The sequence below is a fragment of the Amblyomma mixtum genome, chromosome 9 (assembly GCF_055824585.1).
Source record: "Amblyomma mixtum isolate Tamu chromosome 9, ASM5582458v1, whole genome shotgun sequence".
NCBI lineage: Eukaryota > Metazoa > Arthropoda > Arachnida > Ixodida > Ixodidae > Amblyomma > Amblyomma mixtum.
Window position 1 is genome coordinate 107,078,659 of NC_143020.1, and position 14,202 is coordinate 107,092,860.

The 14,202-nt window shown below is 47.3% G+C and overlaps 1 protein-coding gene and 1 long non-coding RNA gene across 2 annotated transcripts in view; one reads left to right on the plus strand and one right to left on the minus strand.

Annotated features, from left to right (window-relative positions):
* LOC149330580 (sperm-specific sodium:proton exchanger-like) overlaps positions 1-6,916 on the plus strand; it is a 40,016-nt gene extending 33,100 nt beyond the window's left edge. The window contains exons 20-22 of the mRNA XM_089559455.1: positions 1,278-1,415; positions 5,547-5,744; positions 6,764-6,916. Of these exons, the coding sequence (XP_089415581.1) occupies positions 1,278-1,415; positions 5,547-5,744; positions 6,764-6,916 (489 nt within the window). The remainder of the gene's footprint in view (positions 1-1,277; positions 1,416-5,546; positions 5,745-6,763) is intronic.
* LOC149330581 (uncharacterized) lies at positions 2,728-4,038 on the minus strand. The gene is made up of 2 exons (XR_016285504.1): positions 3,798-4,038; positions 2,728-3,349 (listed from the first exon to the last, which is right to left on the minus strand). It is a non-coding gene; the product is annotated as an uncharacterized LOC149330581 (long non-coding RNA).
* Positions 6,917-14,202: the final 7,286 nt, after the last annotated feature.

A 14,202-nucleotide genomic window follows, 5' to 3' on the forward strand; every position in this document is an offset into this window, starting at 1 on the left:
TGTGTACTACGTCGATATCCGTCTGCGTTCATACCAGCAGGAGCCATTAAAGGTGCACTAAAGAGGATTCTGAGCTGCTCTTTCTACCGCGGGAACTCGATCTGCACTCTCCGAGCATTAAATCGAATTAAACGTCTCGTCTCCTGTCTTTTTTTTTGAACTCACCTTCGAAAAAAAAAGAGGAGTCAGCCAACGCGTGGAAGAGTGCCTTTCAGCAAGCCCCGTGGTGGCTTGCCGCTCTGCCATCGACGGAGTGATACGTAGCAATAGGTGAAAGCAGAGTCCACGAGTATTTTTATTCTCGAAGGCCTAAGTTGCGGTTATTCAGTCTGCGACTGAAACTATTTATTCACGGAAGCCTAAAAAACACTCGTTGGCTGGCTCTCATTTTCGAATGTGAGTAGGTAAAAGAATAAAAGCGGGAGCCGGGACATTTAGTTCGATTCGGTAGGGAAATTGACCGCCCAGGACAATAATTTGAAGTTTCTACGGATGCTCGGATGATGTAGATTGAGTTCCCGCGGTAAAAAGACAATTTCAGAGTCCCCTTTAGTGCACCTTTAAAGGGGCTCTGAAATGCTCTCTCAACAATGTTGCGGTATGCGTAGAATGTTAAAGGACTCCGCTTCACAAGTATCCTCCAGCAAGGATTTTTTTAAGTGCGTTTTGTGGAAGCTGTTAAATGCGGTTAAAGTTTGAGCTTCAGCGTTTTCACGCTTTTCTCTCTCTTCTCGTCACTTCTGGGCACTTAAATGTCGGCGCTCCTCTGCCGGCTGTCGTCGCGCGAGAGTGTTCCCCAGGGGGCGGAGCTTCCGGACGCGGCCATGACAGCTTCGTGACGTCAGGAAGAGCTGGCACTGCGAACCAATGATATAGCCCTCCGCTGCTGACGTAACGAGCGCTGCATGACGCGATGCACGCGGATTCAGGCGAAAGCCTGGCACCGGTGGTCACCCCGGGGCTTTGAAGCGCGAATTTTTGAAAAATGTATTGTAAATGATCGACTCCCTTTTGAGGTGATGCATGCAGCATGAACGCTGGGTGGCCTGCACTCTACATTATGCACGCGTACTATAGACAACCTCAAACAGCCTTTTCAGAAATCTGCTCAGAACAACCGTGGACAGTTCTTGGGCAGAAAACACTGATGTTTTTTCGGTTGGGCATACTAGAATGGCCGCACTTTTCGATCAGAGCAAACTTCCTCGTGTAGATATTGGGGGTGGTGTAAGCTATGGCGCAGTGCAGCTGGAATACAAGATACTGCCATCTCGCAGCTGTGCAATATCCCGATGGAGGTGATCGAGCGCATTGCGGAGCAGCACCCGGACCCACCTACCGTCGTCTACCGCATGTGGTTCTCGGTGGCAGTGCGCATTGCCCTCGGCGTGCTCATCAACCACAAGCGATACGAAGTACGCTAGCTGCGGTTTGTAAACGGTGTAAAGCTTTGTAAACGGCGTTGTCCACCCACCGCGAGCAAAGGAAAAGCACTGCTTCAAGTTGTGAATTGATAACTTAAATGTACGGGGTCAATCACACTTAGAGGGAACATGGCTCCACGTGGCCAGGCACCTTCGGAGTGCCATTGAATCTAACCCGTTCATGATTCAATAGAAGAGTGCCGCATGAGAAGAGGAACCTCGACGTGGTGCTTCGTGTCATCCGCCCCTTTGCACGGTTTTGCCACCGGCTTGGTCGCAATTGTGCTCCGCGTGTGGGCAGCCACGCGGAGCCGTGTTCTCTCTAAGTGTGATTGAGCATGTACATCCTGAAAGATTGTGCCGAAGAGTTAACGGCTGTTATGGTAGATTAGAATTTGCCGTAATCACCGAGAGAAAAAAAAATCAGATTCCGTGTCCTTGGTTGTTCCATGTTGAAAATGCGACCTCTTGCATTGGAGTTTATAAACTCGTTTCATGGCTGGAAAGCTCAATATGCAACGCCGATATGTAAATGAGACGCTCTTTGATATGCAGAGCCTCTCTGAACTCAGCTAGCTACAGCTCTGCGGTATGTGACTCTAATCTTAGTAGCATCGCCTGTGGTAGTAATTGGTGTTAACAGTGAATGAGGCGCGTCCGATTTGAGAGATGGTTGATTATGAAGGCGGAAGCCTTTAATGTCTCATCGTTGTAAGCAGCAGTTGTCGACAGAAAATGTCACGCTTTTCAATTGGTGGAAACGGTCGTGACGTCACAGTGCGCGAATTTCAAACGGGGCCAATTGCACTTTGGCTAGTAACCATACAACCAATTGAAGGGATCGTATAGAGATGCTTCAAGTGAGTGGGACTGAGCTTAGTTAATTGCTTAATTACCAAATTAGTCTAATTAGCTTTACTAGTCAGGCCATATAAATAAATAAAAGCGATTAAGAAATTGGTCGAGCTCAGGAATCGAACCCCTGTCTTCGGCGTGAGAGACGAGCACGCTATCCACTCCGCCATGCCAGCTCGATGGTTTGGAATGAACAAAGGCGCGTCTAGTGAATACGGTGTCTTCACTCACTCTCATCCTCCTCCATTCCCTTCCGGCGAGGTTTAGGCAACACCACCTAGACGAACTTAAGGCCTCAGTGCTCCTCCAGTGACGTCACAGGGATGGGGCCTCACCGGTTTTTCCGAGGAGCATGCATGTTTCTTTTTTACTGCGCGAGGATATGAGGCGGCAGCACAGTTGGATGCAAAAGATTGTTTTTACTCAAGTTGAGACATCAGTGGAGAGATTTACAGGTACAAAACATTTATTTACATTTCGATTATTGTAACACTGTTCTTGATGCGGAATAATATATACATTTAAAAGTCACCAGCAACAAACAAACAAACAACTTTTCACTTCCTTGAAAGCGTTGCAGCTTTTGGCAAGTTAGGGCCCAGTCTTGTGAGCGGCTTCTTCACAAAGAACAATGTGACACTGAGGTCTGATTTTATTACAATTGAATATTTAATCCATGGAGCTTCGTCCTCTATGTTGTGCACCAACATGAGACGCTCACTGGCCTCAATTACATGCCAGAACTGTGACTTATGGCTTCTGACTTCGCTAGCAACGTCCCTTAAGGTGGTGATTTTGTCCGCTTCCTCGGCATTGCGAAATGTCTGAATTGACTCAGAAATTCCTCTTCGCATTGAAGCAGCTTCCAGGCGTGTTCGCTTCGCCTCTGGCTCCTCTCTTAAAGTCTTTGTGCTTGATAGGTAACTAGGGCAGCCTGGAAATAATGATGGAATTGCACCTGACCGAAGGCGCAGATGCGATAACTCTGCTGTCGTCACTCGACCTGTAGCATCGTCGACATATGACGCCTCTTGCACGATGTCGTCGTCTGTGAAGTGATGCTCACAGACCTAGAAAATAAATATTTGACTAATATAAGTAACAGCCTGCTACAAATAAGAACCCGTGATCAAATATTAAATACACATTTAGAAGGTACTGTTACGTTTCGGGCGAATCGACGAACGACGAGCAAGCCGCGACACCGAAGGAAAGCCTTTATTCCAACTTGGCAGACGGGCAGGAAAGAGCGGCGCAGCGCTCTGCCGTGGCCTTTATATAGCATCCACGAACGCCGGCGCGCGCGTCCCACTCGGCTCGCCTAGAACGCCGGCAGGCGTCCCACACGGCTGGTCCAGAACGCCGGCGCGCGTCTCACTCCGCTGGCCCAGAACGCCGGCGCGCGTCTCACTCGGCTCGCACAGAACGTAACAGTACCCAAAACGTTTTGCAAGTTTGGCGGTGCTACAATTAAAAGCTACAAAAGAGGACGAATGGAAAAAATTATTCATCTCTTACCCTGGAATGCTCAGAAGGGACGAAGTTTTTCCGTGGAATGGCACGTATCCATGATTGCTGCAGCGCTTTATCTTGCGGGAACTTAAACACATGAACCTTTGGTCCCGTTTTATAGTTACCTCGACACTGAGGCACACATTTGTTCGGCATTTTTGCGTTAATGTCGAAGCGTCATCACAGCACTCGCGCACAGAAGAAATAGACGGCATCCAAATAAGCCGTGAACACACCATCGGACACGAAAGGCGACTGACCGCTCCTGCCAGAGCCACGTGCAGTGGCTACCCGATTCCCGTCTAGGAATTCAAGGAAGGCATGCTTGGGGCAGACTAGGGTGCCTCGATGCCAGCGCGCAGTGCTGGCATCGAGGCACCCTAGGGCAGACCGGTTTCTCGTGCCCCGTCGCGACTTCCACGGCTAGGGTGCCTCGATGCGCGCCCGCTCTAGAGGAGCAGAGCCGCGTCGCGACACCGGCCTCATCTTTGTGACGTTGCTGTGACGTCAGCTCTCAGCGCAGAGGCCTTAAGTTCGTCTAGGTGGTGTTGGTTTAGGTGTCCACCGGCAAATGAGAGACAGATACGTTTCCCTTTCCTCAAAAACCAATTTACCGACGAGCGAGGCGTAGAACCGAATGGGCGATGGCGTTCTATGGACTCCTTGGCAGCGTTGCAAGACGCTCTCGCGTTCCACTCTTAGGGGCGAAGCTTAACATCTTAACCACACATCAGTGACCACACTTTAGGTAAAAAAAGTGCACCCCCCCCCCCCCCCCCTGAATTTTGACGGGTGTCCACCGAGATATGTGAGACAGTTACTGCGTAATTTCCTTTCCTCAAATACAATTTTTATTTTCTTCATTACGGCTCCTCTTTATCTATCTTCTTTCACTCCCACCTCCCTTCCTCTACGGTGCGGTTCAGGTGTCCACCGAGATGACAGAGAATTACTGCGCCATTTCCTTTCCTCAAAAAGCGTTGCGTTCAAAGGGCAAGGCATCGCGCCGAACGGGTGGTGGCGTTCCGTGGACTCCCTGGCAGCGCTACAACGCGCTGTCGCGTTCCACTCCTAAAGGCGAAGCTTAAGCGTCATTAATAGGCAGTTAATTAGTATTCAGGCATTAATCAGCAATTCACAATTAATTAGTGATCTGCCATCACTTAGTAATTAGTACTCAAATATATGTGACGCCACCAGTGCCACAGAAACAGCGAAGGTGGTGCGGAAAACGCTTCTGCCTCTACCCACTTTAGACAGTCAAAGCGCCCCCTGAATTTTTTAATGCGAGAGCAATTTATGGCTCCATCGCGTCAGCAAAAAGTCTCCGCAAAACGTGTCCGCAAATTTTGTCTGCACGATTATGTCGTTCTCTGAAGATAAATGTGTCAAAGTGTGAGTGTGACAGAGAGTGTGTGATAAAATGTTGCCGTGGGAAAAATTTCGTTGATGAAGTGTAATTAGTTAATCAAACGCGAAAAATGCAGTTATACGTCAAAATATCCATGAACGTCGATATAGTAGTGCATGGACGTCAGAACAGCCAAGGACGTTCATATAGTGTGGGTACGTTTTGCTTTCGCATTCCTACAACGTGTCGCCGCAGTAATCTCAAATTTTTTTCATTTCGCTTTCACCTTAACGCATTATGAACGTTTACTAACTATTAATGAGGAGTAATGTGGGAAACAAGAGCGGCAGCAGCTGCAGCATAGGTGGAAACTTATTGTCCCATGGATGGTATGCGTGACGAAGGAATGGACGCACGACAAGTTGAAGCAGTTCCTGGAAGGGGGCATCATGCCAAACCTCTACTATGCCATCGAGTTCTCCCTGGACGAAGCTGTGCAGGACGTCATCCTGATACAGGGTTGCGTGGTTTCGTCCGACGGAGAGCACCGATTTTTCGGACCGTGCTACCTGCCCCCGTCGCTGCGGCAGATGAAGCTGCCGGTAAGAAAACCGATGCGAGAAAAATGTGGGTAAGGGGTGGCCAACCTAAGGTGCTTTTTTTTTGTGTGCACTGGAGTATTTCATATGTCAGCGTTTGAAGGAAAAGGTGAACGAATAAGATTGACTATGTATCGCGATATTCTGCGAGAACAAAATATTTGACATTTCAGCTGTGCTTGTGAGCGTTCTTTTGATTTACGGCTTTGTTTGGTGATGAAAGATCCAGGGACCTCGTTATGGTCATCTGCATGAAATGCCTCTATTACATTTCAGTGGTCACGTGACTCTGGGTAATGCAGTCCACTAATCTCTCTAATGCGCTCTGTGAGCCAATTATAGGTGACATTACCTATTTAATTCCTTACATATTCGTGACGTTGACATTCATTCGACATTGCTTGGATGACCTTGAACTGTTTATGTAGCATGATGCAAGTAATGAAGGCTTTGGCACCGTTATTCAAAACAGCATGAACTACCATTTGCAGTCAACTTCTTCAGTCACACCAGCGCAAGGAAAATGTTATGCGGGAGAATGTCTATTCCTCCAGTTCTTGTGTTTGCCGGCACCACGCATCAATGACAGAAGAGGCTTTTAGCATTGCGGAGGCGTATAAGGGTATAGGTATAATGCTTTATCCGACGCCGGTTGTGCACGTTCAGTCGCTCGCCTGTCGCCGCCTTTACGCCTGCACAGTACGTCTTCGATATGCTAAAAGCCTGTAATGAGTGTAGAACAGCGACGTTTCGGCACGCAAAAAGCACCCCGCCTTGCGCATACACACTTTTTTTGTAGGCAACGGAAAACAGACTTCGAAACTGGTAAAGTAAAACGCATCCATTAGATGAAAATACTGAGCATAACAACGTGGCATATAAAGGTTTATGTAGAGGCGGCAAACCTGGATTAAAGGGAAAAGGCGCTCCCACTTTCTGTCTGTTTTCGTGGAGAAAGTTGTACGCAAATATTCTCAATGAAGCAACAAGTTGCTCCTTTCCTTGCTGGGCAACGAACGCAGGACACGCCGAGCACACGGCAGCGACCGGTGATGTTGATCACAACCCTAATGCGCTACCACCTTCCGCCGGAGCTCGACTGGTACCACCAGCCGTTGCGCCACTACGACTACGTCCCGCGGGCCCAGTCGGACGAGGAGTACACACACTGGTGAGCAGCGCACGACGAGCCTGCAGCGGACCGATGCACTTAAGGCTGTAGCCTGCTGTCAAACAACTGCTTCGAACGGAATAGGCGATGTGGCGTTTGAGATTTAACATTTTGCAAGATGCGTCCACAGGACCCACAAGATGCAAACACTTGTGGACGTGGAGTGTGATGGAGGGCAAGAAGTTGGGCAAGTTGGTAAACATTCATGATGGGTTCCAAAGCGCGACAAGACGGAGCAGAAAGGAAAAGAACACACGTGGTTTACATGATTCCCACAAAAGGAACGTGGTTTACATGATTCCCGTCTCATGTGGGGCTGTGTATATCGGCCAAACTGGTCGATGCATTAACACGCGCCTCGCAGAACATCGCCGGGCTTTAGGAAGTGGCACAAGTACGCACTTGGTAAGTCATGTGCGTAAGCACAGGGAACAAGATAAGTCCTGCCAAGCCCAATTGGATCTAACGACAGTGATCTTTTCGCATCACGGCCAGAAGACGGGAAATCATTGAAGCCTATCATATTGCCAAGACAAAGGACTGTGTCAGTGAGCCTTCAATTTTGCTGTCGGACAAGGAACTTGCGTTTTTAGACAGTAACGGCTAATCTTTTTCTGTCTTGTTATTTTATGGTTCTTTGTGTTTTCTGTGACCCTTATTTATTCCCAGCGTTGCAATAAACGTTTTTTGTTGCTAGTAAGCGCTTGTCGTGTGTGTTCTTTTCCTTTCGCCTCCGTCTTGTCGCGCTTTGGAACCCATCATGAGTGGAGTGTGATATAGTTCAGGAATTAATTCGATGGCAAACGCCCATTCAAGGACGCCATCCAACCCATCGCGCCGCCTTATTTGCGTCATGTCTCAGTGCGTAACCTTGCACCTTCCAGGCATCTGTGATACCTTTAGCAGGTGCCTAAGTTAAGGACATCGCAGCGAACTATGAAAAGAAAAATGATAGGTGTAACGTTATTAGCTCGGAAGCGGGCGGAGTGGGTGAGGGAACAAACGTGGGTTGATGAGATCCTAGTCGAAATCAAGAGGAGTAAATGGGCATGGGCAGGGCATGTAATGCGAATGCAAGATAACCGCTGGTCCTCAAGGGTAACGGAGTGGGTTCCAAGAGAGGGAAAGCGTAGCAGGAGGCGGCAGAAAGTTAGGTGGGCGGATGAGATTGAGAAGTTTGCGGGGATACGATGGCCGCAGCTGGCAAAGGACCGGGTTAATTGAAGAGACATGGGTGAGGCCTTTTTCCTGCAGTGGGCGTAGTCACGCTGATGGTGATGATGATGAGGCGATCTGTGGTGCAGATGACGACTCGAACCTTCATTCCGCTATGAGAGAACTACGACGTTTTAAAGATGTTTATTAATGGGAATGCATTATATGGCCCCGTCGCGTAAGCAAAAAGTGTCCGCAGTTTTGTACGCACAATTACGTCGTTCTCAGAGCATGAATAAAAATTTAGTTCATGAGGCGCAAATATTCTTTCAATTAGAGACGAAAAAATACAATTAAACGTCAAAATGGCCATAGATGTCGATATTTGTATAGACGCCACAACTGTCACGGGCGTCGATATAGTATGTGGACGTTCTGCTTTCGCATCGGTCCAATGCGGATCTTCGCAGTGGTCTGAAAACAATAATTAAAATAAAAACAACAAAAAGCAATGAAAGGAACGGAAATTAAAACAAACAAAAATAAAAATAGCAATAAAACACAAAATAAGAATGAACACAATGGCCACAAAATGCAAGGATAAAAAGAGAACAGGGAAAGGCTTTCGAATTTCCGCTCTTAAGCAGACTTAAGTGCAATTCTGTATTTTATTCCTTTTAACAGTTATTCGCTGTTGCATTGCTGGTGCTTTGTTCGCCCCGTGTCAGGCATTTAATCACTAGCAAATCAGTTCCCCTTAGAGAGAGAGATAGGGAGAGAAAGGAACTTTAATGAGAGCAAAAAGGAGTACTGTTTAAAGGGGTTTTGTGGTGCTGTTATGGTTTGGCCAGCCATAACCATAACAGGAAGGAAAAATGCTGCACGCGATTCGAGTGAAAACATAGACAGGTTAGGCCGATCTACCTGGTGGCAAAGATGATTTCAGACACGTGTGCTTATATATGCAATATCTTCAGAACGAATTTTCTCGGGTTTTCATCCTGCCACGCAACACACCTTGCAAGGATTCAAATGAAGTTTTGTTTCGTGACATCGTTTTAACACTACTTTAAAATTTCATTTTCTTTGCAGGTGAAAGCAGCCGGAATGCCCATCTTCACAAGATCATCTTTATCATTTCCATCTGTTACAAATCTTTTTATCTCTAACCTTTAGTGTTCACTATTGTTAGCGGCAGCGGCATTTCTTATGTATATAGATTATGAAGGCTGACTAGCTTCCTTTTGAACCTTTACTACCTGTAAACAATCGTGAAGATAAAAAGTCTACGCAGTGACATAGTCGCGTTTCTGATTGAATAAATCCACCAGTCTCATATCGTGGCGATGTGATTTTTATAACATTTGTTCTGGAGGCCTTCTCCAGCACCACAATATACCATAATTACTGCTTATGAAGGAAATTTTTATCCAGGCAGGCCCATGCCACACAGGGCGTGAAAACAGGGCTCTGGGAGCTCTTGAGATTGTGGTGCCATCTGTGATCGTGCAGGCAGATTCACGAACGAGCCTTGGGGCAAGGTGTCTTGCTTGGCAAGGTGTATCAGCAGTTTTGACGTAGAGTACTGAATCACAGCTCTCACATAGTGCTGCCCTTTTAAGGTCAGAGCCCTTAATGCCACATCGTTGTCGACAGAAGGTTGTCAGCAGGGGTGTCACGCTTTTCGGTTGGTCGAAATGGTTATGACGTCAGAGTGCGCGGATTCGCAGTAAGGAGGGCACCCACGGATGCCTAACGCCCCCTTTTGAAGCACCAGACAACTAATAAAATAGTTGTAATCTGCTCCGAAAGATAGCGTAAGGCGTGCGCGGGTGACCACATTACATACCTCATTACTGCGAACAGAGCCATGGATACAAGCGAACTCATCGAAGCTGAGAGGGAGAGCCGTGCTAAAAAAGCACTCAAAGTCGGCAGTCAAAGTGTGTACTTGTAATGTGTAGTCAAATAAAGCACTAGTACAGCACAGACAGTCTCGCAGCCATTGCCAAACAGTGCGCCAGGAAAGGCTTTCACCTTGCAGCACTTTAGAGAGCCAGAGTGCCCCCTGAATTTTTTCCCTTTCACCCTTTTATTGCTCCTCTCTTAGGAAACACAAAAAAGAACTTAAAAGTAAGAGAGGGTGTCCCCACCAGCAACGATTTGCCAGGCTTAAAGCAAGTGCAAGACTAATGACAAAGAGGTTGTTTTCACCAAGGAGGATATATAAAACTTGCTGGAGTGGAAGCCGCCTATACGCGCCTATGGGCAATGGTGAAGCCGCGCCGAACGGGCGGCGGCCATCTTACCAGAGGCAAAAAGTAGCGCACCGCGCAGCCGCGCTTGGCCGCGCTTTTGCTTTCTCGCGCTGCTGATGAAGTTGCGCTCATTCAGAAAGCAAGGAAAACAAGTGGTTCTAGTTGCAAGCGCTTATTTCCCATCAAACAGCGCCAAACTGCCGTGATGAAGGCAGTTTAACTGCAGAAGTATTAAGGAGAAAGGCGTAGCACAGCCTACTGAGGCAAAAAGCAGCGGAGCCCAGCCGTGCTTCCACTTTTTCGCGCTACTCATGAAGTTGCTAGCATTCAGAAATCAACGAGAACGTGTGGCTACAGTTTTAACCGTTTTTTTTTTATCAACTAGCAGCCGACTGGCGTGAAGAAGGCAGTTTAACTACGGAAATATTAAGGAGAAAAGCATAGCGCAGCCGCGCTTTTTCGCGTTTACAAAGCAACGCAAACGAGTGGTTCTAGTTGTAAACGTCTATTTTTCGTCAACCAGCGGCAAACTGTCATGTAGAAGGCAGTTTTCCAGCTCAGATATTAAGGAGAAAAGCTTAGCGTTGCGCCGCTCGTGCTTTTCCGCGCTGCGGATGAAGTTGCTTGCATTTGAGGAGCAACGAATACGAGTGATTCCAGTTATAAACGTTTCGTTTCCATCAACTAGCAGCCAACTGGCATGTAAAAGCTAGTTTAAATGCACAAATTTTATGGAGAAAAGCGTAGTGCAGCCGCGCTCGTGCCTTTTCGCTTTGCTGATGCAGCTGCTCGCATTTCGAAAGGAATGCACATGCGCGGTTCTAGTTTTAGACGTTTATTTTCAATCAACCAGCAGCCAACAGATGTGCAGAGGACAGCTCAACTGCGCAGATATTAAGTAAAAAAATCTTACACGCGGTCAAAAACATCATGACAAATACCCTACTGGTGATTGAAAATAATCACCCTCGACAAAAGTGGGTCTCACTTTGTTTTTGATCAGTTCACGGTTTCGTTCTTTTGTCATGTGGTGTATTCTCATTTTCACATATTCTTCAGCGATTTTTTTGCACAAACTGTAAATATGGTTGTCAAGTGGGTCAAGGTCAAGGATGGGGTCCTCCAGTTTCTGAAACCACTTTTTCTCTGTGGAGGTTCCTAGGACTTCAAGGATGAGGTGTATCAATCTTGTCGTCACCATTTTAATTGTATCATATTCTACCTGTAGCCGTCGAAGCCCCTTTGCAACAGCTTCACAAAGACTAACAACGTCTTGCGCCGGTGAAATAAGTCCACCTCGGCTCTTTTGCCTAATTAAAGGTGGCAGCTCATCCGAATGCAGGGATGCGATGCACTGTTTACATGCTATCGTTGAAGAAACTTTCCGTTTTTTCAGTTTTTATGTGCTGGTCACGCACACCAAAAATCCAACAAACCCAGTTTTCTTCAGTCCCTTTATAACTGGACGTCCTGCCAGATCTCTTAACCGATGTATGTAGGTACAGGCCTCGGAAAAGAATAGCTTCCAGCAGCCTTCATTTGCCTTCCGAAGAGGCGCCTTGTATGATCATGCGAATGGATTTTGAGAGTTCATGATGTCGAACAAGTGATTAAAAAGCCTAATGAACTTAGATGTCTCACTGGCACCCTTGAACTGTGGCAGTTTGAGCACTTGTTCGCAGAAGTCCAAGGCGTCAGCAACTCAAGCACTCGGGGCTTGTACTGCATATTGTACTTTCATTTTTTGTTTTTCCCATTGGACGTGCACTTTTGTGAGCTTGTTTCCAAGCCGCAACCCTTCGCAACGTTGTAATGCCTCCAATGCCACTATATAAGCCCACTTCACGTGATTTCCTTCCATGTCAATAAGGTGGCTTGCAGTTGCCAACGATTTCCGCACAAGCTTTATCATGTGACATGCATCTAAGACAAACTGAATGTTTTTGGTGGAATCAGCAGGTGGAATCTGCAAAACAACTCCGGAAAACAGCGGCGCGAGCCGGCGCCAAGCGCGCTTTTCGCCTCTGGTAATATGGCGGCAGGCGGCTTCGGTCGGAGCGCGCCCTCTCCACTCCAGCAAATTCTATATATCCTCCTTGGTTTCCTCTCAGCTACTCGCCGATGTTGCGAATCATGTTGTGAACTTTACCCTTTTTTCAAGAGCAATTACGTCGTCAGAGGCAAGAGCCAAACGCTCAAAACCCTTGTCTAAACTATTAAAATATTTGAAAAAACTTAGAATGGTCGTTCAGTATGAGATATCTACTTCGTTACACGTGGCTTTGAAGACACTTCAGTCGGAAACGGACCTTGCGAGTGGTGGGTCGTAGGTGGAGGGGAGCTGGCTTAACGCGAGAGGAGGGGGAAGAAAAAATGGCAGTGGCTTAGCTCAGCTAGGTCAGTATATATGTAGCGAGAGTACGGTTAAACTTGATTACACCTTGTCGCTTAGCTTGGTTTCTCTCCGGCTACGCCCAATGTTTAGCTTTGGTTGTTATCCTCCGTTGCGTCTAATTGCGGCGACATTGAAAATGGGACATTTGTTACTTGGCAAGCTGTGACGCATTTAGAAGAGTGCGGTGAGGGGCTAGTTGGTACGACATTATGAGAACAAAAAATAACTGCGCAAAAGTACGGGACAAGAGAAAGAGAACCACAAGGGACAAACGCTGACTGACAACTGATTTATTCCACCATCTCCTCTTTCCTTCAGCATCAAAGCGCATGCGCACCAACCACAAAAACGAAAACAAAAGCCACACTCATCTCGTGGAATCAAGGAACTCAAACTCCTTGCGGTACAGGTGTACTGAAACATCGCTAACACACTTATCAGGCCCTAACCTCGCGATTTCCAAGGCCTCGATAATTTCGCGTTATTTCTTATCCCTCGAGCGTCCGATAATCTTAGTCCTATCGAAAAGCGGATTACAGTCTTTGTCATCATGCTTGCAAGTGTGGCAATGCTTAGGCAGATGCTTTCCCCTTAATAAATCAGTTGTCAGTCTGCGTTTGTCCCGTGTGGTTCTCTTTCTCTTGTCCCGTCCTTTTGCGCATTTATTTTTTGTTCTCATAATGTGACGCATTTATTTTATTTCCGGTTCTTCGTGTCGTAGTTGAAGCCTGGCTTCTTTCAGTCTCTCCAACTCACTATCCATATCTACCAACGGCTCCACCGAGCTGCCTTCTACATATATACAGCTGCACCAGCCCGCCCTCCTCCTTCGGCGCATGCGCACAGCTGTTGCAACTTGGTTTCGCCGGCACGTCGCGGTACTGGCTTCTCCTGTGACGTCATGCCAGATGGCGCGTTGAGCGTCAGCCGCCAGCTGCGGCGGTGCTCAAGGTCCCGATGCGACCACAGCGAAACTGGTGCCACGGCGTAACGGCTTGCGCGCATTGTAGCTCTCGCTACAAAAACGTTTAATGAGCAACGTAAGTTGTCTGAGCCGGTGGCTGGATTGCTCAGTCCAGGACCCCAGTGGCCTTGGCCGACGAGCGCATTAGTTGAATCAGCGCTCGGTAATACTTTTAAGCTAACGCAACGCTGGTGAGCTGTATCGCCCACTGCTCTGGTGACTTGTCCGGAGTCAGTGATTGTTGCGGTGTATACTGGGACCGCCAGTGTATATGAAAGTGTGTCGGACTAGCATGCTCAGAATTATCTGGCGTAAAGCCTTTACTTTTAATTGAATCTAACCGAATGTTTGTTTCAGGCAGACAAGGCACGAAAGTACATCTGTCTGAGACTTTTAGGAACAATCCATCTGCAGCCATTAAAAATTGCTAATAAGTGTGTGGCAAGCTGCTTTCGCGTTCAAGGTTTTCATGATTTGGCTTAAGGAAAGGGCAACCGCGTTTTCTTTTACACTAAACA